General features: G+C 44.2%; 1 protein-coding gene across 2 annotated transcripts; it reads right to left on the bottom strand.

The window, feature by feature from the left end:
• Positions 1-4,185: 4,185 nt before the first annotated feature.
• On the bottom strand, positions 4,186-27,042 carry NMRK2 (nicotinamide riboside kinase 2). 2 transcript variants are annotated; one of them, XM_087892228.1, is made up of 8 exons: positions 26,726-27,042; positions 18,447-18,537; positions 12,911-12,959; positions 12,489-12,660; positions 7,241-7,312; positions 5,927-6,033; positions 4,670-4,755; positions 4,186-4,544 (listed from the first exon to the last, which is right to left on the bottom strand). In XM_087892228.1, the coding sequence occupies exons 1-7, from the start codon at positions 26,749-26,751 to the stop codon at positions 4,670-4,672; spliced, it is 603 nt and encodes a 200-aa protein (XP_087748354.1). In that variant the 5' UTR covers positions 26,752-27,042; the 3' UTR covers positions 4,186-4,544. The 2 variants fall into 2 exon arrangements, with proteins under 2 accessions (XP_087748354.1, XP_087748337.1); XM_087892211.1 differs by lacking the exons at positions 18,447-18,537; positions 26,726-27,042 and having other exon boundaries at positions 4,407-4,544; positions 12,911-13,433.
• Positions 27,043-27,863: the final 821 nt, after the last annotated feature.

Here is a 27,863-nt window from a genome sequence, read left to right on the forward strand (position 1 = left end):
CTACTCTACTCTACTCTACTCTACTCTACTCTACTCTACACTATTCTACATTCTAATCAGGGGTGGGTTCTACTTACTTTTACTATCGGTTCACATCGCTTGCTTTGCTCGGGCCCGCGCCCTCTCTTCTGTGCATGCACAGATCACCTATGATGATGTCTGGGTCAGTGGGCGGAGCCTCCCGCCGATTTTACTACCGGTTCTTGCGAAGCGGTCCAAACTGGGGGCAACCCACCACTGATTCTAATCTAATCTAATCCTATATTCAATTCAATTCAATTCAATTATTATTCTATTCAATTCTATTCTATTTCTATATGCCAGATGTTGAAACAATGGCTGGGCAGCCATTAGATCTCCCCGAGCAGGCTACCTCTTGATGACGGCCACATTCAGATCTCCCAACTGAGCATCCGCTCCTACCGATGGCTGTCGTAAAAAAATTACTCGCTCGAGGAAACGTGGCTGTGACCTTTCCGAGAAGCACTGTCCCTTCCTCAAAGCCACGTTCTCATGTCACCTCTGGTCCCTGAGCCACCCAAAAGCCTACCAGGCAAATGTTGTTGCTGCTTTGACCCCCGAGCTTCAGGCACCAAGGGGCCACGTCCTTACCGTTTAAGGAGAGGCAAGCTGGACCTCACCTGCCAGCACCAATTGCTCTTCTGAACAGGTGGACAGCAGAGCTGGGAGAACGGAGCCCCTGCCTGAGATACCTGTCTTACAGGTGACTAACAGGTGGCAACTTCTCAGAAGTTCTCTGCACCTGCTACCAGTCAGTCGGGCTATTTCTGAACAGCCGTCTGGGTCTCCCTGGAAAGAGAGCACCACGTTCCCAAAATAGCCCAGCTGATAGGGGTTTGAGACTGACCTTCTGCGCAGAGCAGGGCAAACGCTCTCTCAGCCTTGTCCCTCTTACAAGCCATATACGCTTTGTGGATGATTTAGCTATTTATTGAATTGGTGGACCATTTATTTATTTATTTATTTATTTATTTATTTATTTATTTATTTATTTATTTATTTATTATATTTCTATACCGCCTTTCTCCCGTAGGACTCAAGGCGGTGTACAGTCCAGAAAAACATAGACACACAAACACCACAAAATTGCTAATTAAAATTATTACTTAGTTTGGTCAATTAAATAAAACCCAGAATTAGATCACATTTAAAAAAATCATTCGCATGTTCGTATGTTTAGCCCCGCCTGTTGGAAGATCAGGGTCTTGAGGGCACGGCGGAAATCACGGAGATCAGGGATATTCCGTATCTCCGGGGGGGGCAGTTCATTCCAAAGGGTTGGAGCCCCCACAGAGAAGGCCCTCCCCCTGCGAGTCGCCAGTCGACATAATTTGACTGACGGTACCCTGAGTAGTCCCTCCCTGTGAGAACGAACTGGTCGGTGGGAGGCTATTGGTGGCAAAAGACGGTCTCGTAGGTACCCAGGTCCTAAGCCATGGAGCGCTTTAAAGGTGATAACTAACACCTTGAATCGCTCCCGGAAGACCACCGGGAGCCAGTGCAGCTCGCGCAGGAGGGGTGTTACATGGGCGTAACGAGCTGCGCCCATAATCACCCGCGCGGCTACGTTCTGGACCAGTTGGAGCCTCCGGGTGCTTTTCAAGGGGAGCCCCATGTAGAGAGCATTACAGTAGTCCATACGGGAGGTAACTAGGGCATGAGTGAGTATTATATGAGTATTATATGCCGCCCCTCTCACCGAGAAGGTGACTCTGAGCAGCATACGGACAATTGAATATATATACCGTGAGCTGGAGGACAGAGAATCTCCGTAGACCAGGAGTCAGCAACCTGCAGCTCTGGAGCCGCATGTGGCTCTTTCACCCCTCTGCTGCGGCTCCGTCACTCAAAACATGCGTCACAACAGCCAATGTGCGACACCGGCCGGCATGCAATTTATTGAGCTTTTCAACCCCCGGTAGGCCAACCATGGATAAATCCAAGAAAAGAAAAGCTTCAGAAGAAAACAGAAGGTTTAATTCGACTACAGATGCTAGTTTTGTGGCCACTCAAGAAAATAGTCAGGCACGGGAAGGGTTTTGTGGCTCCCGATGTTTTTTTTTCTGTGGGAAACGGGTCCAAGTGGCTCTTTGAATGTTTAAGGTTGCAGACCCCTGACTTAGACATTCCAGTTTGACGTCAACATTTTCAAAGGATTTTCTGTTTTTAATGCTTTAGATAGATTAGATAGATAGATAGATAGATAGATAGATAGATAGATAGATAGATAGATAGATAGATAGAGATAGATAGATAGATAGATAGATAGATAGATAGATAGATAGATAGATAGATATGGTATAATTGTAAGATAGATAGATAGATAGATAGATAGATAGATAGATAGATAGATAGATACAGACAGATGATAAAGATAGATATTGAGATACATACATACATACATACATACATACACAGATGATATATAGATAGATTAGATAGATTAGATAGATAGATAGATAGATAGATAGATAGATAGATAGATAGATAGATAGATTAGATAGATAGATAGATAGATAGATAGATAGATAGATAGATAGATAGATAGATAGATAGATAGATAGATATGGTATAATTGTAAGACAGATAGATAGATAGATAGATAGATAGAGATAGATAGATAGATAGATAGATAGATAGATAGATAGATAGATACAGACAGACAGATGATAAAGATAGATATTGAGATACATACATACATACATACATACATACATACATACATACATACACAGATGATATAGAGATAGATAGATTAGATAGATAGATAGAGACAGACAGACAGACAGACAGATGATAAAGATAGATATTGAGATACATACATACATACATACATACATACATACATACATACATACACAGATGATATAGAGATAGATAGATAGATAGATAGATAGATAGATAGATAGAGAAAGACAGACAGACAGACAGACAGACAGATGATAAAGATAGATATTGAGATACATACATACATACATAAATACATAGACAGATGATATAGAGAGATAGATAGATAGATAGATAGATAGATAGATAGATAGATAGATAGATAGATAGATAGATAGATCCTAACAAGAGAAAGGGGGGAGGGAGGGAGGGAGGGAGAGAGAATTAAAAAACAGAAATCCTTTGAATGTGTTGACGTCAAACTGTGGAATGTCTCTGGAGATTCTCATCCATCCAGGTCATGGTTGTCCCAAAGGTGTTTGTCCAAGAGGCAACTGGACTTTCTGGTTTTTCTTTGAAGACATTTCACTTCTCATCCAAGAAGCTGCTTCAGTTCTTGGAATGAAGCTTCTTGGATGAGAAGCGAAACATCTTCAAAGAAAAACCAGAAAGTCCCGTTGCCTCTTGAAAAAGTGGGCACCTTTGGGACAACCTTGACCTGGATGACTGAGAATCTCCAGACATTCAGCAAGAAGACGGACGGACTTGCTTACTGCTCCAATGGCTATCCTGTTAGAAGATCTGAAGCAGGACTCTCCAAACTTGGCCACTTTAAGTCTTGTGGACTTCCACTCCCAGAATTCCTCATGCTGGCTGAGGAATTCTGGGAGCTGAAGTCCACAAATCTTAAAGTGGCCACAGTCAAAGACCTCTGGCCTGAAGGATAGAAACAGACCTTCCTGGAACACCAACTAGATGGCACACAAACCACAATCACATCCCAAGACTGGGGCGGAATCATCCAATCTCTTTCATTGTGTCCATCCATCAAATTCTGTTGGGAGAAGAACTGTTTAATCCTGGAATGTCTAAAATTGACTTCACACCAGTGGTGGGTTTCAAAAATTTTTACTACCGGTTCTGTGGGTGTGGCTTGGTGGGCGTGGCAGGGGGAGGATACTCTAAAATCTCCATTCCGTCCCTAAACCAGGAGAAGGATACTGCAAAATCCCCATTTCCTCCCGATCAGCTGGGACTTGGGAGGCAGAGAATAGATGGGGGCAGGGCCAGTCAGAATTTTTACTCCCGGTTCTCCGAACTACTCAAAATTTTTGCTACCGGTTCTCCAGAACTGGTCAGAACCTGCTGAAACCCACCTCTGCTTCACACCGCCTTTGTAGTGGGTAGGTGGGCCCTGAGGAAATGTGTCAGGATTTCATAGTGTGATAATCGACCCCAGAGATGTTGCAGATGCCAAGAGCTTTGACGGTTCTCGAGTACGATACAAAATCTTTCAAATCTTTATTGAGTATACATTCTGGTCTTTATTACACAAATACTGCAGTTACAGAAGCTATTATTGCTAAAGGACCTAAGCAATAGTATTTTACAAACGTCATCCAGGTATAAAAATGCAGCTGAAAAACATAATATTGGTGGAATATAAAATAAGAAGATTAAAAAAAAAAAACTGCCCACGGTTGTGTGGTAAATAAGTCGTCTTAGCGTTCAATTATATACATAAATTGCTTCCTAAAGGAACAATATCCAGCCGGTGTTTCAAAAGTTCAATCCTCCATGCTTCTGCTAAAAAATGTATTTACATCAAATCTGTACATAGATCTTTTCCACGGATCCTGAAAAGCAAAGAGTAAGACGTTAACATCTAAACCATGGAAACAGGTAACTATTTTATTGCAAAGAGATAGAATTTCCTCCCTCTCTCCTCCCTTCCCACCGAATCCATCAGGAATGTATTCACCTATGAAGAATTCAAGAGCGTGTTCTGAATATCTTCAAAGACCTGCAGATAAAGATCGTCTCGGGACTTCAGTCCGTCCAAATAAACTGAAAATAAGAATGGGCGATTACCACATTTGCACGTCATTACGCTGAGAGTGAATTTTCAGCAGGCAAGTAGAGATTTAGCCCAATATTTAGTCAAGAGATAACACCACGCTTCCAGTGACATTTCTAGGAAAAGCTTCCATGAGATGTCCTCAAGAATAAATTGTCTATGGAGATTTTCAGTCATTCGGGTCATGGTTGTCTCAAAGGTTATTCTTTGAAGATGCTTCGTTTCTCATCCAAGAAGCTTCTTCAGCTCTGACTGGATGGTGGGGAACGGAAGGATTTATATTCCTTGCAGACAGCTGGTCATTTGCATCCTTTTAGGAGGTCGTTGAGGCCACTTGGAGGTTTATCTGTGTCCTCACCATCACCTTAGTGGTGTAAATGGGTGTGGAGCCTTCTTGGAACTGCTGAAAAGAGTGTGTTGTAGACTGGAGATAGATGATGTTGTATCCCTTTACCTCTGTTGAGAGAGGGCCGTTCAGTTTTGACATAGATGGCCTCTTTGACCCCTCTTTCAAATCAGTGGTCCTCTCTGTCCAAAACGTGGACTTTGCCATCTTCAAAAGAGCAGCCTTTGTCTTTTAAATGGAGACGGACCACTGAATCTAGTCCAAATGGGTTTGTTCTCCTAGGTTGTGCCATGCGTCTGTGAAGTGGCTGTTTTGTTTCCCCAATGTACAAATCTGCACAGGGCTCACTGCATTGTACCATGTTGTTGGTACAACATGGTACAACATATACCATGTTGTTCAGTTTGTGTCTGGGTGTTTTGTCCTTGGGGTGCACAAGTTTCTGCCTTAGTGTATTCTTGGGTTTGAAGTGTGCATGTATGTTGTGTTAGCTGAAGATCCTTGCAGCTATCTGGAAGGAGTATAAATCCTTCCATTCCCCACCATCCAGCCAGAGCTGAAGAAGCTTCTTGGATGGAGAAGTGATGGATTGAGAAGGGCAGCTATAGAAACTGAATAAATAAATAAATAAATAAATAAATAAATAGATGACAAGAGTGTTTTCCTGGATGTGAGGGGACTGCTCCTGTCTCAGTGGAGAAGCCAGAAGCTTTTCTTAGCCAGACTTGTCCACAAAGATATTTTTCAGCCCCTGGTGCTCCACTCAGTCACATTTAGTTGACCCAACCTTTCTTCATTACAGTCAAGTTTCTTACCAACGTTGACTTCACTGGCCTCCATTTCCTTCCGGTGTTTAAGATACATGGGCCAAACGTGACCGTCAAATAGACCGGGAGGGTCAGGAACGGTGTATTTACGTGTACTGAAGAGGGGAAAAAAGAGGGGAGGGGAGGGTTGGAAGGAAGGAAGGAAGGAAGTGGAGGGGGAAAGGAAGGAAGGAAGGAAGGGGAGGGGAGGGGAGGAAGGAAGGAAGGAGGAGGGTGTGGAGGAGAGGCGAGGGGAGGAGAAAGGGATGGGGGGAGAAGAGGGGAGGAGGAGTGGGAGAGAGAGGGAGAGGACAGGAGAGATGGGGAGAAGGAGAGGGAGAGAGAAGGTAGGTAGGTGAGAAGGAAGGAAGGAAGGGAGAGGAAAAGGGGATGGATGCGGAGGCAAGGAGGGGAAAGGAGGGGAGGGGAGGAGAGGGAAGGGGAGGAGAGGAGAAATTGAGCTGTTCAGCTGTACACTAGAGAATAATCAACAAATCACCCCAATCAAAACAATCCCATCAAATTCAAATTTTTTAAGAGCTTCAACCAACAAGGCAAGTCACCCTCCTCCTCCTCCTGGAATTGCACCGTAAACATGGAGCCAAGATCTGCCAAGGTGAAGCTGGGGAGAAGAATGGCTCAAAGTCCACTGGCTTGTCAGCTTAGACCACTCGAGTCTTCTACTCTGCAGGGGAGAGATCTTCTGGGCCCAGTAGTCTTCGTTCTGGCCACAGCAAAGCTACTCTTCTAGTAAGGTTGAGCCCATGAATCTCGTCCCTACGGTTGGAGGGGAGCTTCTGGCAAGGAGAGCTTTACTGCCTGACCAGACTCTCTACATCAGTGTTTCTCAACCTTGGTAGCTTGAAGATGGGTGGACTTCAACTCCCAGAATCCCCCAGCCAGCGCTGCTGGCTGGGGGATTCTGGGAGTTGAAGTCCACCCATCTTCAAGCTTCCAAGGTTGAGAAACACTGCTCTACATTAAACACCTTCTGTTCTTCCTGGCTTCCCCAGTGTGGCGCTTGTGGTGGGCACCAGCCTTGGCCAGCCCCATCCTGCCATGAACTGCCACTCTGCCAGGTGGGCACTCGGACAGATGCTGCAAAATGGCTACAGGTCACAAATTAAATGAAGTCCCTGCCTCTACCCAATCTACATCGTCGCCATCATCAATTCATTGATCTGTTTCCCCAAGAGGTATTTGGGAATGTGCATCTCCGCATAAAACCCTCCTCGTTCTACGACGTCCGTGACCGCCGAGGAACAGTAGGTGGGAGGGGGACATTTTAGCCCTCCACGCTTCGGATCGCGAAATGGTCCTTACCTCCTCCTCTGCTTGCACTCATCATAAGGGACGGCCAAGTAGTAGCACTTATCAAACAGGTCCACCAGAGACCTACGGGAAAGACGACACGAGCGTTATCTTTCACATTCGGCAGAGAATCACAGAATCTTAGAGTTAGAATGGACCTTAGAGGTCCTCTAGTCCATCCTGTTGCCCAAGGTAGGAACCTTCACAGGATCTCGGAGACACGATTGCCCAATCCTGAGGAATCTATAAGTCCCTCATTTTTCCCGCGGTGCTGTTCGGCCACCAGTGGCTACATTTTCCTTTGGGGTACTTCCATGTAGAGATAGTCCTCGGCTTAGCGTCCATTCAGAATTATGAACTATCCGAAAAACGGGAATCACGAACCAGATTGAAAGATCCAGTGATCACCCATCACCCACCACACTGGAGGCATTCGGCAATGCGGTTGTGTTTGTGGTCATTTGAGAGAAAAAAAAAAAATCACGTGACTCCGTTTTATGATGGATTCGCCCAAATTTACATTTATTTCTAGTTTTGGCAAACCCACAATCGTAGCGAACAATGGCTCCGCGGTTACGACTTGCAGTGTTCACCACAGTCGCAAACATTGGGATGAAATGGGATCGGTTACGCATCCCCACTCGTTTTACGACCATTACGGCTTACGCCCAGCTCCATTACAGTTGTAACTCAAGGACTACAGCAGCTAGCCATCTTCCCCCTCCGTCAAGTCTCAAAATAAGTCTCCCATCCCAACCTTTTTAAAGGCCTCCAGCTGGCTTTTGAGGGGGGTCGAGGAGGCCACAGTGTCTAGGAGTCAGTTTTTATACCCTTCTACAAACCAGCCCAGAGGGAAAAACTCGCCTGGATTTTGTCCTGGGGGGATTAAAACAAAAGTTTGTTATTGTTGTGAGCCGCCCTGAGTCCTTCGGGAGAAGGGCGGCATTTAAATCCAATAAATCAATAAATAAAAGATGAAAAATCCTAAAGTCCCTGTTCTTAAATTGAGTGCAGTGACTCCTTTCATCTAAAAGGTTCAATTGTGGTAACCGGACCAAAATTCGTTAATCTGAGACTCATCCGCAACTTCATCAGTCAAAATATCAGCAACTAATCAGCAACTTCATCAGTCAAAATAAAAAATTAGGTAATCAGAGAATCAGGGAATCTCCTCCTCCTCTTTCTCCTCCTCCTTCTTCTTCTTTCTTCTCTTCCTCCCCCTCCTCCTTCTTCTTCTTTCTTCTCTTCCTCCTCCCCCTCCTCCTTCTTCCCCTCTCCCTCTTTCCCTCCCCTTCTTCCCCCTCTCCCTCTTCTTCTTTCTTCTCCTCCTCCTCCTCTCCTCCTTCTTCCCCCTCTCCCTCTTCTTCTTCTTTCTTCTCCTCCTCCTCTCCTCCTTCTTCCCCTTCTCCTCCTTCTTCTTCTTTCTTCTCCTCCTCTCCCCTCCTCCTTCTTCCCCCTCTCCCTCTTTCCCTCCCCCTTCTTCCCCTCTCCCTCTTCTTCTTTCTTCTCCTCCTCCTCTCCTCCTTCTTCCCCTTCTCCTCCTTTCTTCTTCTTTCTTCTCCTCCTCTCCCCTCCTCCTTTTTCCCCCTCTCCCTCTTCTTCTTTCTTCTCCTCCTCCCCCTCTTCTTCTTTTTTCTTCTCCTCCTCTCCTCCTCCTCCCAGTTTTGGTGCCGAGGGAAGGCATCGCTTCCAGACTCTATTGGAGAGACTGTCAAACTCTGCAGCATCTTTCAAGGGCTGGAATCCCAACCCCCATCTGGCTGGTCCTGCAAGGTCCTGCTCTTCTTGGAAGAGGGTTTGGGAGCAGGCCTTCCTGTTCCCAAACCCTTCCAACGCTGGCTGGGGAATTCTGGGAGTTTGAAGTCCAGCCGTCTGAAAGTGACAAACCTTGAGAAATATCACTTCTTATCCAGTGGTGAAATCCAAATTTTTTTACTACCGGTTCTGTGGGTGTGGCTTGGTGGGTGTGGCAGGGGAAAGGATACTGCAAAATCCCCATTCCCTCCCTATTCCTGGGGGGAGGATATTGCAAAATCTCCATTCCCACCCCACTCCAGAGGTGGCATTTGCCAGTTTAATTTAATTTAATTTCATTAATTCAATTTATATGCTGCCTTTCTCTGAAGACTCAGGGCGGCTCTGAACTACTCAAAATTTCCCGTACCGGTTCTCCAGAACCTGTCAGAACCTGCTGGATTTCACCCCTGTTCTCATCCTAATGAACAATTCATTAAAACGTTATATTCCTTCTTATTCCTCCTACACATTAATATTTTCATCTGGTATAAAACAATCATAAAACAACTTCAGGGGTTTCTCCCCAAAATGCATTGGTCAATGAAGACTCAATCATCCCAGCCAAAAGTCTCAAGAGTTTAAATCGTGGCATCCGAACCAAAATGCGTTAATCCGAGACGTTTCGTTTCTGAAGTTGGTATGGCAAAAAGAGTTGGTCCCAACGATTTTCTGCCTGTCTAATTTTATTTTATTTTTTTATTTTGGTGATGAAGTTGCTCGGATGAGTCTCAGATTAACATATTTTGATCTGGTTGCAACGATTGAACCTTTTAAATGCAGTAAGGGAGTCGCACAGCTCAATTTAAGAACACAGATGTTAGGATGCTGGGCTCGTGCCGTGATTCATCGGTTTTGCAGAAAAATCAAATAACCCATAAGCCGCAAGATAAAAGAGTATCTTGCATTGCATTAGAGCTGGACATTAATTGGATCGGTCACTTAGCAGAGATCATAGTCGCTAAAATTAATTGCTGCCAACTGTCATGTCTCCGGTTGCGATAGCAACCAGAGCTGGATTATTGCTAAATCCAGTTTCTCATCTATATTTGCAGCGTTAAGGTAACGTGGGAAGAAAATACCAGCAGAAAGATGCTGGAAATAAAATGGAGGCTGGCCGCAGGAAAGAAGGCCTCTGTTTATTTGGAATGGCTTAGGAATGGGTGGATTTTTTGAGATGCTCCTGGGGATTGTGCAATGTAGTCAGCCTTGTGCCTTTTACTATTTCAATGGTGGTGGGTTAATCCTATTATGTCCTAAAGATCCTGTCCTGTCCGTCTGTCCTGGTGTTTTGTTTATGAATAGATTGGCCCAGTCTTCCCAAATGGATACATAATCTCCATCTCTGAAGACTTCAGGCATCTGCTGGAGGCTGTGAAGAAAGACTGGGGCTGCTTTCTGCCTTTACAAACATGTTTTCTCTATTTCTCCTTTGGGGAACAATGCAACAGTGATTCCCGAAATTGGAATCACAAGAAGAAATTGTTGGTAAGGAAGTGAGCCTTTGATTATTAAGTGACTTCAAAAGATGGGTATATTCCTTTGTGATACTGTGTACAGGTGGTCCTCAACTTACAACGGTTCACTTAGTGATCATTCGAAGTTACAACGGTACTGGAAAAAGTGACGTATGATAACTTTTCACACTTATGACCGTTGCAGCATCTCCATGGTCACATGATTTACATTTGGATGCTTGACAACTGATTCATATTTATGACAGTCGCAGTGTCCCAGGATCACATGACCAATTTTTGTGACCTTCTAACAAGCCAAGTCAATCGGGAGGCCAGATTCACTTAACAACCGTGTGACTAATTTCACACCTGCTGTGGTTCACTTAACAACTGTGGCAAGCAAAATGGGTCAAAGCTCAAATTTCTCACTTAGCAACATAAATTCTGGGCTCAATTGTGGTCCTAAGTCAAGGACTGCCTGTATAGTTTCATCTTTCTTTCTTTCTTTCTTTCTTTCTTTCTTTCTTTCTTTCTTTCTTTCTCTTTCTTTCTCATTCATTCATTCATTTTTTAATCTTTCATTCATTCTTTCATTCTCTCATTCATTCAATCATTCTTTCATTCATTCATTCAATCACTCATTCATTCATTAACTTGTGAATTACTTCATAATGAAAACTTTCAGAAAAGCTCCATTTATTTCTTTAACTTACTGACTAAAGTAAAATCCATTGAGGACCAAGGACGCACCCACAATTTCATTTGCTGAATATATTTTAAAAGTCTAGCCTAAATATTTAAATAAGGTTTTTGTTGATTCCTGCTAAAATCTCCACAGTTTAACACTGGAAAGATAAAATTATGGAATCAGAGCTCTGGTACCAAAACGTCTGCTATACAGGCAGTCTTTGACTTGTGGCCGTAACTGAGCCATGAATTACGGTCATAACTCATGGCGGTCATTAAGCAGGACACCATGGGACCTTATCCGATTTGATTTGGCCTTTTTTGCAGTGGTTGTTAAGCAAACATTAGACTTAGAGACTTAGATTTAGAATGTACAATCAGCATACATTAAAATGAAATTTTGTTGAATACATGATGGTCATTATACCCAATGACCATTTTAACGGTCCAGTCGCTAACGAATCAGTTGTAAATTAAGGACTACTTGTAATCGCATAGCAGAGAGATTGACCGACACTCTTCCCCTGTGCTCTGATTAAGCTACGATGAAACCCTTCTCAAATATACAGTCTGACTTTGTATCTTATGCTAACCGAGGAACCATAATTGTTTTATATCAGATGAATATATTCATGTGTAGGAAGAATAACAAGGAATGTAATGTTTTAATTAATTGTTCATTAGGATGAGAAAGGGGGAGGAAGAGGGAAGGGGGAGAAGGGAGGGAGGGGGAGGAGGGGAGGAGGAGGAAGGAGGGAGGAAGAGGGGAGAGGAGGAGGAGGAAAAGGAGAAGGAAGAGGGAGGAGGAGGGATGGAGGAGGAGGGGAGGAGGAGGGAGGGAGGAGGAGGGGAGGAGGAGGAAGAAGAGAAGAGGAGGAGGGGGAAGGAGGAGGAGGAAGGAGAAGAAGAAGAGGAGGAGGAGGGGAGAGGAGGAGGAGGAAAAGGGGAAGGAGGAGGGAGGAGGAAGAAGAGAAGAGGAGGAGGGGGAAGGAGGGGGAGGAAGGAGAAGAGGAGGAGGAGGAGGAGAAAGAAAAGGAAGAGGAGGAGGAGGAGAAAGAGATGGATGGGGTGGAGAAGGAGAAAATTTGGGCTACTCTCCTTTAACCATAACCATTTTGCAAAAACAGGGAAATCCGAGAGTGATAAATAACTTATATGAAGACTGTCGCGCAAACTTCAGAAGCAAAAAAATATAACAAAAATTGTTCAATTTTTAAAATTTAACAAAAATTGCCCAAAAACTATTTTTTTTAAAAAAAAAACACACTCAAGGGCACCCGTGTTTGAAACGAGCCAGAGCAAAACGGAGGGTATCTCTCTACCTGTAGTTGTACAGCAGAAATCCTTCCACCACCAATATGTGGATGTCGTGCGAGTCGGGCACCTTCGATTGGCGTGAGAGGCTCACTCCGTGCGATCGGGCAAACTTGACGGGGTTCTCCATCCAGGCCTTCACGGTATTCACCATCGCCTCCATATCCAGGGAAGCCAAAACTAGTTAGAAGAAACAGCTTCATATCAGCACATGATGGAAACGCCCGTTATCAAAAAAAAAAAGAAAGAAAGAAACTCGGTGTGAAAGTATATAATTTAAATAAGTGAATTTATGGTAACGTTATTTAAGTTTTACTATTAAGGTTCGGGGCTTTTGTTTTTTTTTTTAATAATGATAGAATAGTGATAAAAAAAATAAATACTTAGGAAAATATACATTACTGCATCCTATAGCGGACACCGTTCTTACCATCCCATTGCTTAAAGCCGTCTTCCCCGACTTGTATTTGATCTTGTGGCTGAAACATATTGATCAATAAAACAATGCTAGAAACGCAGGCCGATCCGTTAATTAAGATCCGATCACAGCCTGGACACACCCACATACATACACACTCACACACAAAGGCAAGGGCTGTCTTAGCAAAACTGTGGCGGTGCACACCAATATGCCCACCCATCCACCCCACGTCCCAAAAGGGGCCTAGAATGACTGCACTGAGCATCATGGTCTTACAACTAAGCTTTGCATAGTTCATTTGAGTAAGATATTGTTGTGGCCTGTCGGTCACCAGCCCCTCCAGCAGCTGAATCAGAGGAGGAGGAGGAGGTGGCGTGGGAATCTGGGTCAGCATCAGGGCAACCTGGGAGGTCCGAGGGGGAAGAGGGAATGGAGCTGGCAGAGAGAGAGAGAGAGAGAAATGGAGGCAGAGCCTGTGCCGTCCATCAGCCCTCAAGTGGAGAGTCAACAGTCCCCAAGTCTGGAGGTGGCTGATGAGGAAGAGGAGGAACAGCTGGGTCCAGTGCCTGACATGCGGATGCGTAGAAGGCAGAGGAGAGGAGAGGAGAGGAGAGGAGAGGAGAGGAGAGGAGAGGAGAGCAGTGGAAATCTATGGGCCGGTCCTTGGGACGGAAGAGCCACCACTGCTAGCGAAGCCCCACCCTAGCTCTGGGGAGAAAAGGTAGGAGGCGGAGATGAATAGATGTGGCAGACAACTATTCATCTGTCAACCCTCCGATGGAGAGTCAACAGCCCCCAGGTCTGGAGGTGGTGGATGAGGAAGAGGAGGAACAGCTGGGTCCAGTGCCTGACGCACGGATGTGCAGAAGGCAGAGGAGAGGAGAGCAGTGGAAATCTATGGGCTGGTCCTCGGGACGGAAGAGCCACCGCTGCTAGCGAAGCCCCACCTGAGCTCTGGAGATAAAAGGCAGGGGGCGGAGATGAATAGGTGTGGCAGATAACTATTCATCTCCCTGCCGGACAGACTTGTTAGCCTGCGGTGAGAGAGAAACTTTTTGGCGTCGCTCCTAATAAAGGAATCTTTGAGTTCACTTCAGAGGGTTGGTCGTGTTTGGGGAGCTGGGTCAGAACAGATATTTCGTTTTAAGTCACCGCCCTGCAGGTTAGATTTTTTCTGGCCCCAGGGCAATCTGAAAGGATCGGATGGAATTACGCTATTTGCATTGGCAACTGGGAACCAGAATGAACAAATAATGTGTAGTAAGAGGTGTTGCTTAAATAGAGTAGTGTTGTTTTATTTGTGGGGTCTCTGAGCTCGGTGGTTTTCTGGCAAGCGTTTCGTGACCCAACTAAGGAACACCATCAGTAACAGAAGGACGTGGGATTTGCAAAGGAGAGGAGGAGGAGGAGGAGGAGGGGCAGGAGGAGGAGGAGGAGGAGGCGGATCCTGGTGCTCTCTGAACTTGGTAGTTTTCTTGCAAACTTTTCATGACCAGACTAGGTAACATTGTCAGTGCTAGAAGGGAGCAGAGTTTGCTCTCTGTTTATATACTTTTTACAAGTTGTCCTCAGGAGGTCTGGACCATCCCCTTCCGAAAAGCGGTGAAGACCTGGCTTTTCCGGCAGGCCTGGGGCCGTTGATCTCGTTCTTGTGATCTGGCGAGATCCGGCCATGTATGGCGTGAATGAGTTTTTAATGTTTTTAATTTTAAATGTTTTTTATAATGCTTTTTTAAAATGTATTGTGAGCCGCCCTGAGTCTTCGGAGAGGGGTGGCATATAAATTGAATTAATTTAAAAAAAAAATTAAAGGACTATTTCTATGTATCGTAACTATTGTAGAAACAGTAGTTGAAATAATAGCTGGAAGTTTCTGATTTCCTTTTCCCTCTTCTCTTGATCTTTAAACAGTCTGGTAATGAAATGCGGACATTTCATTACCAAAGCACTGATTTTGTTCCCTAGTTGGGTCATGAAACGTCTGCAAGAAAGCCACTCAGCTCAAAGAACACCAAGGAGCCCTCATTTTCAACCCCACGCTACAAATATTCTCCTTTATCAGCCTTAATTGCTCAGTTAATTAGTCTTAATTAATCTACTACTGTATGGAGTGTGTAGCATCTGTTATGCATTCCACTTCAGTGGTGGGAAAATGCTGGAATTTGGGGGGCAATCCCTCGGGAATGCTGCACCCACATCTTCGAATATAAGATGTTCGAGAACAAAATTCATTTGGGGGATGGCTCGTTTCAACGAAGGCTACCACTCACAGGTGGGTTCTAAAAATTTTTACTACCGGTTCTGTGGGCGTGGCTTATTTTGTGGGCGTGGCTTGGTGGCAGGGTAATGTGACAGGGTGGGCGTGGCCAATTTTTTTTTTTTAACTTTTAAAAGCATTTTTTCTACAACCTTAAGAGGTTGCAGAAAAAAATGCTTTTAGAAGCCACTGCCGATCAGGCAACTCAGCTGGGATCGCCAGAGGCTTTTAAAGGCATTTTTTTTCCTACAACCTCTTTGGCTGAAGAGGTTGCAGAAAAAAATGCTTTTAAAAGTCTCTGACAATCCCAGCTGAGCCGCGCGATCATCGGAGGCTTTTTTTTTAACTTTTAAAAGCATTTTTTCAGCCGAAGAGGTTGTAGAAAAAATGCTTTTAAAAGTAAAAAAAAAAAAAAGCCTCTGATAAGGTGGGCGGGGTAAGCGAGCGGTGACCTATATTGCATTTTTATTTTTTTTATTAAGTTTATCATGATATAAAATGCAAATAATATAATATGGTGTTTGGACTGAGGAAACACAGAGAAGTTAAAGAGACATTATTTGCAAAGGGTGCTTTGTCCGAAATTAAGCGTCTGTGAATGTGCAATTTTTGAAATCCTTGGGCCTTATATTCATCACCGCCGAAGTGGTTATGAATTTCGGATGTAATTTAAATGTGTATTGTGGGAAGGTATGGGTGCCAATAGCTTCTCTCTCAGAATCCGATCATTATAGGCAGTCCTTGACTTATGATTGATCGCTTAGCGACTGATTGATGTTACAAAGGACCTACTTAGAGCAGGGGGGGGAGGTTTACCGATGACCCAAATTCAAAATTTTGGCTGTCAGTCACTTCCCACCCCCACAATCAGATAACCGCACTTCATATGCTTGGCAACGGGGCCCCATTTCAAACCATTTGCAGTGTCCCGCAATCAGTATATTTTACGACGGTTTTGCTTTCCTCCTCCCCAAAAAAATGGCATCTATTTTTAGGTTTTTAACAAAATCAGCTGTGGGGTTTGCTTTAACAACTACCATCAAAAAAAGGGTCGTAAAAGTCATCCACTTTACAACGATCACAAGTTACGACCGTATCTTTTTCTTAGTTTTGTCATGTAAAATGCAGAAGGAAATCATAGGAAAAATAGGAGAGGGAAAAGGAAAGGGGAAAATGTAGGGGGAAAAAAGTGGGGGGAGATAGAAAATGTGTTGACCCTTCAACCCTCTCCAAGACTGGCTGGGGAATTCTGGGAGTTGAAGTCCATAGGTCTTAAAGTTACCAAGATTGGGAAACAGGGGTCTAAATCCCTGCTGTATTTGGCCAAGCTAAACTTCAACCCTGGAAGTTTTTAAGGAGAGACCAGGCAGCCAATTGTCTGAAATGGGATAGGGTTTCCTGCCTGAGTAAGGGGGTTGGACTAGAAGACCTCCGAGGTCCCTTCCGACTCTGTTATTCTGTCATGATTTCTATCCACTTGCGTTTCCTTCACTGGGCAATGTCACACGGCAAGTCAATCACTACGGAGGCCTCTCGACGTCCTATTTTTGAAAGCGAGAGAGTTGTGACAGGCACACTGGCAAAAATAGGCACTCTTATCGACACACGAGCTATGTTAAGTGAGCGCCTGATTGATTCATTTGGACGGACGGCTGGTTTGTGGGCCACGTAGAGAAAATATTAGATTAAGGGAGAGTTTCAGGCAAGTTAACAGCACCGGAAAGGGATAATTGGGAAACAAAAGGACTCAGAGGGGAAATATCTGGAATTTGCAAGCCTTCGCATTTTCCCTGCTAATTCCCCCTCCCCCCCAAAATAAAATCAGACATGCATTATCAATGCACAAAATAAATTTATAGCTATATAAAATAAAGTCCGGCTATATATCTTTGCACAGCTTTAAATATTTGCAAATATATATCGAGGGACAGTCGCATGCTGCACTCAGAGAACAATTCCCCAAAGCGCCAATATGTTCGCTGGGGTTTGATTTTATTTTTTTTAAAGAGGGAAGGCAGATTTTAAAACACTTTGGACAGCCCTGGATCTGAAATGTTACAGGGTCTCCTGCTTGAGAAGGGGGGGGGGTTGGACTAGTTGACCTCCAAGGTCCCTTCCATCTCTGTTATTTTATTCTGATATTATGTCCATTCACTGCAGGAAATCCTTACAGGGGGAGGGCTCAAAAGAGGAAGGGGAGTGAGCAGGGGTGGGTTCTAATTTTTTTTACTACCAGTTCTGTGGGCGTGGCTTATTTTGTGGGTGTGGCTTGGAGGTCATGTGACTAGGTGGGCGTGGCTAGCTGGTCAGAGTCATTTCTGGAAGGTCCTCGCACTTACGACCAGTCCTCGCACTTACGACCCGACTCATTTGTTTGCTTTTAACACTGATCAGCTGTAGGGCGGCCCTTTGAAGCCCTGTGGCAAGAGTTTAAACAGTTTTTTTCCCTCTAGTCATCAGCTGGGACTCAGGAGGCAGCAATAGATTGGGGGTGGGGCCAAATAAAAGGTAAGAATAACATGGGGGGGGAGAACTGGCTTGATGATGTCATATCGTCACCGCTACCGGCTCGGCCGAACCGGACCGAACCGGGAGGAACCCACCACTGGGAGTGAGGTAGTTTTTGGGGGAAGGGGCGGGACACAGCCACTGCCAAATATGTAGAAATGCCAGTCGATATATTTTCTTTATATCATATTTATAAATATGATATATAATATTTATAAATATTATATTTATGTTTTCCAGATGAAATTACCTGTATATTTCTTATGACCTGTGGATAAAAGGGAAGTTACTTTTATATCACTGTTATTCAACTGTCAGATGCATGGACTTCAACTCCCAGAATTCCTCAGTCAGCCATGCTGGCTGGGGAATTCTGGGAGTTGCAGTCCATATATCTAAAAATAGCCAAGGTTGAAAAACTGATTTATACCACTGATTTATATACAGACTAGGGGTGTTTATGTTTTATTAGTGAAAAGACAAGTCAGATTGGGCCAAGGGTCTCAAAAGGTCGTCTTGCCCCTAATCACATTACCCGTTGCCCCCAAATGGGGAGGGGGAACTTTGAACCTGGGTCCACCAATCTGGAGTTAATAAGGCAGTTTCTGTGCTTGGTTCCATCCCAATCTCCCTTTTTTTTTCTACCGAGACCCCCGAAGACCCACCTCTGCTAATCACACTTAGCTTCCTAAGGTGGACTCACCCTGGGCATACCTGGCCAATCTTTCTCCATTCACTCAACCCCTAGTAGATCAACCCAAGGCAGAAAATTCAACCTACCTTGAAGAAGTCATCCTGGTGGACCACGCAACAGTTGGGGAGGGCTTGGATAAGTCTATTGGTCAAAGTGGTCTTGCCCCCATTGGTCACACTAGAGGAAGGAAGGTGAAGCAGAAGAGCGAAGACGAGATTAGGATAAACAACTCAGGAAGAAGCCAAGTGGTGAGATGAGGACCAGGGTGGCCTTCTCTGAGAAGAAGCTGGAGCTTCTCCTGCCTTCGGGAATCAAAGGCCCCCAAACGTCCCCAGGAATCCACCCCAGACCTGCTTCCTCTCTCTGCCTGCCCCACAACTCTCTGGCCTGAAAGGGGACCCACTTCAGAAAGACAGGGCTTTCAAGCAATGTTTCTCAACCTCAATATTTTAGTGTTAACTAAACAGATTTCAACATCTGAATGGATCAGTATCTGAATGGACCAACATCTTAACAGACTTCAACATCTGATTGGACCAACATCTGAATGGACCCACATCGTAACAGACTTCAACATCTTAACAGACTTCAACATTTTAACGGACATCAACATCTGAATGGACTTCAACATCTGAATGGACTTCAACATCTTAGTGGACTTCAACATTTCAATGGACCAATAACTGAATGGACTTCAACATCTGAATGGACCCACATCTTAACAGACTTCAACATCTTAACAGACTTCAACATTTTAACGGACTTCAACATCTGAATGGACTTCAACATCTTAGTGGACTTCAACATTTCAATGGACCAATAACTGAATGGACTTCAACATCTGAATGGACTTCAACATCTGAATGGACCCACATCTTAACAGACTTCAACATCTTAACAGACGTCAACATCTGATTGGACCAACATCTGAATGGACTTCAACTTCCAGAATTCCCCTGGCTAGAATGCTGGCTGGGGAATTCTGGGATGTAAATCTATATATCTTAAGATATGCTGGGCTTGAGAAAACACTGCTTGCAAGAAACCTTCGCTGTTGTGTTCACTCAACACGCTTAACTCAGTTATTAAGTAACCCATGTTCTGCCACCATTCATATAGGACCTATTAGATCCTATAAATAAGTAAAGTATCTATCTATCTATCTATCTATCTATCTTTCTTTCTTTCTTTCTTTCTTTCTATCTATCTATCATCTATCTATCTATCTATCTATCTATCTATCTATCTATCTATCTTCTGCCCCATCCCAATATTCTCCAGGTACACCAGGCTGTGCCAAGATTTCAGTTTCAGTTTCTGGCCACACCACTTCAATAAACTCAATAAATAAATAGTACTGTTCTTATAAACAAATAATCCCATTAAGTAAATAAATAAATAAATAATACTGTAATAAATTGTAAAAAGAATGTGCCATAAGCATTAAATAAATACATTTAATACTGTGAGAAGTTTTATATCCAAATGTATTTTATTCTTTATATTGTTTTCATCTTCCCCTTGAAATATTAACAACGCTCTGAGAATCGGTGTCTCCAAGTTAATCAAATTAGGAAACTTCCTCAAACCCCAAAATACCGGTAAATTACCCAGACCTAATCCACATATCAAAGGATAAGGTCTGCAAACAGAGTTAATTAAATTGGGTCTCCCAGAGGGACTGCATGTTCACAAGAATAAACATACCTACTGTTGTGGCTCTGTTGCCTGAGCCTGGGCTATCGACAGATGCAGACTCTGAGAGTGAGGGAGAGGAGTTGGCAAGGCCTCCCTCTCCAGGACCCTCCTCTCTGGCAATGCCTCTGAAGGCCAAGAGATAGGCCCAGAGCCAAGCACGTCCCCGCAGCCACAGGTGGACAGCGACGAAGGAGATAAATGCTGGCTGGATCCTCGACAGCGGCGCAGGGAGAAGCGTGCGCAGCAGAGGGGAAGGCGTGCCAGAGATTAGCTGAGTCACTGGACCACACCCCACAGGGTATAAATGTGGGTGTGGTGGCCGGTTTAGTTTGTGACGAGCAAAAACTAGAAATAATCCATGATCTCTGCGTTACTGGACTTCTGCCTGCCTTGTCGGACTGCATTTGGACTAATCCTTGTATTGCTGAAAACTTTGCCTGCTTTATCGGAATGCTTGCAGTCTAATCTTTGTTTTGTGTGAGTAAAGTCTGAATTGGCAGCTAGCCACTGGGTTGCTGCCAGCTTTATCTTCAAAGACTTTGTCATGTGGCTTAATTAATTCTGGGCCGTCTGTGGGGGTGCGTGTGTGGGACGGGAACAGAACACCTACGTATAGATACACACGCCTCTCAAGTGTCATCCTAGAATCAGCAAGTGACAAACTCCCCCTGAAAAACTTTTGCCACTGTACCCCAATTCTCTGCAGACTGACCCTTCTAAAGGCAAACTGTTTTGCTTTTAGGAATAAATATTTCTTCTTTCCTGTCTAGATCTCATTTTTATTTATTCTTGTGCCATCCCGGCTCGCGTTGGAACCCCAAATCATTCTTCTGACAAGACGTAATGTTTATGAAACCTTTTTAGACTTATTCTTTTATTTATGACTAATTTTATCCCAGTGTTATTAATTGATGTCTGAAGGGTAGGGTCTCCTGCTGGGGGAGGGGGGGTTGGACTAGATGACCTACGAGATCCCTTCCAACTCCGTTAATCTGTTAAAAGTGGTGTTATCAGAAGGCTACTGATTGGATCCCAAAATATGCCATCCTTTGCTTTACATGTTCTGTTTTTTTAACAATAAAAGTTGTAAAAGCTCTTTTATGCTCAGTGACACGGGTCATTTTTAAAAATTATTTTTATTTTTAGAAAAACACATTTTATTTCGGTTCCAACGATGGGGAATCTTTCTTTCTTTCTTTTTCTTTTCTTTTGTAGGAAGTTAGCACTCATTTCTTCCAACACTTACTTACTTACTTACTTACTTACTTACTTACTTACTTCCCTCCCTCCCTCCCTCCCTCCCTCCCGTCTTTCTTCTTTCTTCCTTCCTTCCTTCCTTCCCTCCCTCCCTCCTTTCTTCTTTCTTCCTTCCTTCCTTCCCTCCCTCCCTCCCTCCCTCCCTCCCTCCCTCCCTCCCTCCTTTCTTTCTTTCTTTCTTTCTTTCTTTCTTTCTTTCTTTCTTTCTTTCTTTCTTTCTTTCTTTCTTTCTTTCTTTCTTTCTTTCAACAAACTCAGGTTTCAACTTGCATTTCTCTTCTGAGCAAGCAATAGAGAAGAAACTTTCTAAATTTATCCGGGCGCTCCTCCTCCCCGCTAGTCTACCCAATGGGTTTGGATGGTCTCGGCTGGGGAAGATGGGAGCAGTAGTCCTATCGCTGGGGCGGGAGGAAGAGAGGGGAGGAAAAAAAAGAGAAGCGCCTATTCAAAAAAATAAAAAAAGCGCGGGCCTTTCCCAAGCGCGTCGATGATTGGCCGGCCGGCGGTCGGGCGCGCGGTCGGATTGGCGGCGGGAGATGAATGAAAGCCATGACGCAATCACGAAGGAAGAAATGAATGAATGAAGGGACTTTCCCGCCCTGCCGGTTAAACGTTCTATTTGTTTCTCCCGCCTTCCCGGCTTTTTTTTTGAATGGGCTTGGCGGGCGCGGGAAAGGAAGGCGGGAAGAGCAGAGCGGGGAGAGATTGGGGGGGGGAGAGAGAAAAAAGCCTGGGAGACCTGGGAGGTCAACTAGTCCAACCCCCTGCTCACGCAGGAGACTCTACTAGGGATTCGAACTGCCGACCCTTCTGATCGACAAGCTCAGCGTCTTAGCACTGAGCCACCTAGCTGGGGCTGGGGGCGGCGGAGGGTGGGGGGGGAGGAACAGGAGAAAATGTGGGGCGGGGGTGGGTGGACCAGCCCTCCTATGCTGTTGCATCCGTTTGGGGGAGGTGGGGAGGGGGCGTATCATCAATTTCTATTTATTCAATTTCTATGCCTCCCATCTCCCTTCCAAAATCCTGAGCTATTCTTGCATATATATATATGTATGTATGTATGTATGTATGTATATATGTGTATATGTATATGTATGTATGTATATGTATATATATATATGTATATATATATGTGTGTGTGTGTGTGTGTGTGTGTGTGTGTGTATATATATATATATATATATATATATATATATATATATATATATATATATATATATATATATATATATATATATATATATATATATATATATATATAATTTCTTAATTACTTCTGCCGTAGATTTTTTGTTGTTGTTGTTTAAAAAAAGGCCCAGATTGTAATATTTTTCATCATTTTATAGACATACATACATACATATATATATTTAATGATGACAAATATTACAATCTGGGCCTTTTTTAAAACAAAAAAAAAATCTACGGCAGAAGTAAGTAAGAAATAAATAAAATAAAGAAGTAATAAAATAATAAAGAAGTAATAAAGAGATAAAATAAAGAAGTAATAAAGAGATAAATAAAATAAAGAAGTAATGAAGTAATAAAGAAAGAAATAAAATAAAGACGTAATAAAAATAAAATAAAGAAGTAGTAAAGAGCTAAAAATCCCGCTCCCTTCCTCCCTCCCTCCACAGCTGGCTGGGCATGGGTCTCCTAAGTCTGCAAATCTTTTCTTTGAGTCCACCCGCCCAGCCAATTTGGGTTGGGGGGGCGACTGTTAAGGTCCACTGGGAGAGGGCATAATAACTACCCTCCATCCAATCGGTTCTGAAGCTTGGAGGGCGATTTGTCTTGGGAAAAGTGAAGGCTACGGGGGGGGGGGGGATTGTTATTCATTTCTTTGGCAACCTGATTATTTTGGGGGGGGCGGGACGGGGGTCTTCTGTCCTTGGTCTCTGGGATTCAACAGTTCAAATCTGTTACAATATGCCTGGACTTGAAATTGAAAGCGTAAAATGCACCCACCCACCCCCCAAAAAAACCCATCTAAGTCCTCCCTCCCTTTAAAATGTCACTCAACATTCTGCCCTTTAAAGGAAGTTTTGAGAAAAGGGGTTTATTTTATTCAGGGATCCCCTAGACCAGTGACGGCTAACCTTTTTGCCATCGTGTGTCGAGAGTGGGGGGGTCGTGAGCGCACGTGCCCACAACCATAATTCAATGCCCCCCATGCATGCTCGTGCGACCCCCCACAGCTTCCCCCGCTTTTGGCACGTGATGGCATGGTAGGCCCGTTTTTTGCTCTTCCCAGGCTCCAGAGCCTTTCTAGGAACCTGGGGAGGGTGAAAACGGCCTCTTCCCCACCTCCAGGCCCTCCAGAGGCTGGAAATGGCCCGTTTGCCAACTTCCAGTGGGTCCCGGAAGGCCCAAAAATCAGCTGGCGGAGCTGAGGTCGCGTGCCCACTGATACAGGTGGCACGCGTGCCATAGGTTTACCATCACGGCCCTAGACCCAAGAATCTCCAATCTTGGCCGCTTGAAGCCTGGAGGACTTCAACTCCCAGAATTCTCCAGCCATCAACTGCTGGTCCATGAGATTATTTTGGTGGCGCGCAGAAAAATTATTTGCATTTTTTTATATTGCACTAAATACCATTTTATTTTATTTTATTTTTAAAAAATCATATTAGTGGTCGAAATCCCATCTAACCAGTAGCCCGACTGCCTTCCTCCAAGAACTTTCTGCGCAAGGTCTCTGGAGATTCTCAGTCGTGGTTTTCCTTTTTTCAAGAGGCAACTGGACTTCGGTGTTTGTTTTTTCTTTGAAGACGTTTCCCCACCATTCTTCAGTCAGAGCTGAAGAAGCCCCTTGGATGAGAAGCAAAACATCTTCAAAGAAAAAAAAAACCAGAAAGTCCAATTTGCCTCTAAGGTGGGGGAAAGCATCTTTGGGGAACTTTCTGTCCAAGGAGCTTCAATGCCACTGACCCATTTGTAGACAAGGGGGGGGTGCTTTCCACTCAATACTCAACAAGACACACACACACACCCCTCGGGCTGGGGTTACACAACACGCAACGCCACATAAAAAAAAACCCAGTTTTAACACCATTGTGGCAAATGTAGGAGCTGGCAGCACTATTAACTTCATGTTGGTTAAACTGCCAAGAAACGACAGATTATTTATTGTATTTTATTTTTTACGGAGAACTTTGGAAGAGATAACATTTTTATCCTGTTTTATTTTGCAAAACCTTCTGCGGATTTCCTCCTTTATAAAAACTTGCCTAGGATCCAAAACCCCTGTTTTCCTGTGCAGATGTAAAAACGGCCTCCCGAAGATCGATTGATTGATTGATTGATTGATTGATTGATTGATTGATTGATTCGATTTATATGCCGCCCTTCTCCGGAGACTCAGGGCAGCTTACAATGCGTTAAGCAACAGCCTTCATCCTTTTGTATATACCTGCTTAGTAGGGCTTTGCCCCCCCCCCAAGCGGTGTTCTTTTTTATACAAAGTCAGCTTATTGCCCCCACAATCCGGGTCCTCATTTTACCTACCTCAGAAGGATGGGAGGCTGAGTCAACCTTGAGCCTGGTGAGATTCGAACTTGCAGTAATTGCAGGCAGCTGGTGTTACTTAACAGCACTTTAGTCTGCTGCGCCACCAAGGCTCTTGGTGAATGTTTCTTATTTTGAATGTTTCTTATTTCTTGATGAATGTTACATTTATTATCTTAACTTGTTTTAATTTTTGAGAAGATTGTCATATCGGACCCATAAGCCTCCCAGAGTCCCCCGATAAATTTAACAAATCAATAAATCTTTGTCAATGAGATCAGAGGCAGGCGGCAAAGCCTTGAAATGGCCTTTGGTCTATTAGCCCCTCTCTCACCCCACCCCCAAGCAGGCAAGACCCTCCCCTGGTTTCTCTCCTGCCCATCAGTGACCAAAAAGGTAATAATTGCTTGTCTTGGCATAGATAGATAGATAGATAGATAGAGAGAGAGAGAGAGAGAGAGAGAGAGAGAGAGAGAGAGAGAGAGAGAGAGAGAGAGAGAGAGAGATAGATAAAATATATATAGATATATAGCCAGGAATTGCTATCTCTCTGTTGCTCGAGCAGGCAGGTTAGACTAGAAGACCTCCAAGATCCCTTCCAAGTCTATCCTGATTAAAATATTCTCCCATCTGATTGAAAGAGAAGCTCTCTTCAAGAGTTTTCAAATCTTTTTTTTTCTTTTTAAACGTATTTTATTCCTGAGCAGGGAGTGTGAAGGGTGGGGGTTGGACTAGAGGACCTCTAAGGGTCCCTTCCAACTCTGTAATTCTGTATTTTATTTTTGTAGCTTCTTGGCAGAGTTAGGGATATTTTCCAATCCTGTTTTACCATTCCCATTTTCCAGAAATGCCGTCACTTCCAAGCCTTCAATCCTCCACCAAGCCTATCAAAACAGCAACATTGAATTCTAAGCCGCTCGGACTCATTCATTGAAATGGGCGGCTGTAGGAATCGAACGAATGAATGAATGAACGCATAGACCAACCCATGTCTGGAGAGATTTCAGCGCCTGAAATTTTGACCTAAACCCTGTCTGGGCTTCTCTTATCTGTTTTGTCTTCCTTGCCTTGGCCGACAACCTTCCAATCCAATCCTCGGGAAACTGCATTTATTAAGCCCCCGCATGGGATGAACGCCTATCTATCGACCCACGAAAATATTATTTATATATATATATATATTGTTTTCATCCAATCCTGTTCACAATTCCCATTTTCCAGAAATCCCGTCACTTTTTATTTTATATATATATATAAAATATAGAAGCATTAAAATCATAGAAATTCTGAAGTAAAGCAATGAATCGACGCATAGAGCGTTGAGAATGGAAATAAAAAATGAATACATTCCCCAGAAAACAAAAACGGAAGAAAAGCCAACCAAAACTCAGAAGGGCAGACTCCTAATGGACCCCTGGGCCTTTTTTGGCGGTTAGTTTTGGTCAGTTTCACACGGAAAGGAAAGGAAGGGGAGGAGGGAAAGGAAGGGAAGGAGAGAAAGGAAAGGAGGGAAAGGGAAGGAGGGAAAGGAAGGGAAGGAGAGAAAGAGAAGGACAGAAAGGAAAGGAGGGAAAGGGAAGGAAGGAGGGAAAGGAAGGGAAGGAGAGAAAGGAAAGGAGGGAAAGGGAAGGAGGGAAAGGAAGGGAAGGAGAGAAAGGGAAGGACTGAAAGGAAAGGAGGGAAAGGGAAGGAAGGAAAGGAGGGAAAGGGAAGGAAGGAAAGGAGGGAAAGGGAAGGAAGGAAAGGAGGGAAAGGGAAGGAAGGGAAGGACTGAAAGGGAAGGAGGGAAAGGGAAGGAAGGAAAGGAGGGAAAGGAAGGAAAGGAGGGAAAGGGAAGGACGGAAAGGAGGGAAAGGGAAGGAAGGAAAGGAGGGAAAGGGAAGGAGAGGGAGAAATGACTTACCCTCCTATTCCTATGATGTATTTCATCTTCTCCAAAGGGCTGGATGGACAAGACAGCTTATTACAATTCAATGAAAGGATGGGAGATTTTTCTCCAAAATTAGCTCTCTCTCTCTTCCTTCCTTCCTTCCTTTCTTTCTCTCCCTCCCTCTCTCTCTCTCTTTCTCTCTCTTCCTTCCTTCCTTTCTTCCTCTTTCTCTCTCTCTCTCTCTGTCTCTCTCCTCAACTGAAGAGGAAGGAAGTCCTGCCTGCCCCTTATCAACCCTTGCACCCGCCCTCCCCCCCCTCCCTCCCCCCCCCTCCCTCCCCGCCTGCCCCTTTTTCCCGCCTTGGTTACGGGTGGAAAAACCCACCGTGCTGTCCAGCACCAGGGATGGGTGGGGGGGAATTCAGCCCTGACCGGCCCTGCCGAGACACACGCCTGTCATTCGCCCAACAGCTACACCTGTCAGCTCCTTCGGTCTCACACACACACACACGCACACACACACACAGACAAGTGTGGCTTAGTTATAAATAGCCCCCTGGGCCGCCTGCCCTTTGCCTAAATTAGTCCTGGGGAAGTAAAAGTGTCACGCAGGGTTTTTTTGGACTCCCTCCAGGGCTAAATTCACCCTTCCCCTTTTGCAGAGTGTCCGTCGGAAGGGGCCTGCTTGATCTTATTTATTTATTTATTTATTTATTTATTTATTTATTTATTTATATTTAATTTGATTTATATGCCGCCCTTCTCCGGAGACTCAGGGCGGCTTACAGTGCGTTAAGCAATAGCCTTCATCCTTTTGTCTATTTATACAAAGTCAGCTTATTGCCCCCACAAACTGGGTCCTCATTTAACCTACCTTAGAAAGGATGGAAGGCTGAGTCCACCTTGAGCCTGGTGAGATTCGAACTTACAGTAATTGCAGGCAGCTGTGTTAATAACAGGGTGCACTAAACCACTGTACTATCAAGGCTCTTTAACTTCCATCCTGCTTTTTTTTTTTAATGTTTACAAATAACTCAGGGTGGCAAATGTATCCAGCACACTTTCCGTCCTCCTGTTTTCCCCACAACAACAACCTTGTGAGGTGGGCCCAAAGTCACCCAAGCTTTAATGGAGAAGGAGGGTCTAGAGCAGTGTTTCTCAACCTTGGTAG

This window comes from Pantherophis guttatus, chromosome 1 (genome assembly GCF_059756535.1).
Source record: "Pantherophis guttatus breed Tessera chromosome 1, ASM5975653v1, whole genome shotgun sequence".
In the NCBI taxonomy this organism is placed as follows: domain Eukaryota; kingdom Metazoa; phylum Chordata; class Lepidosauria; order Squamata; family Colubridae; genus Pantherophis; species Pantherophis guttatus.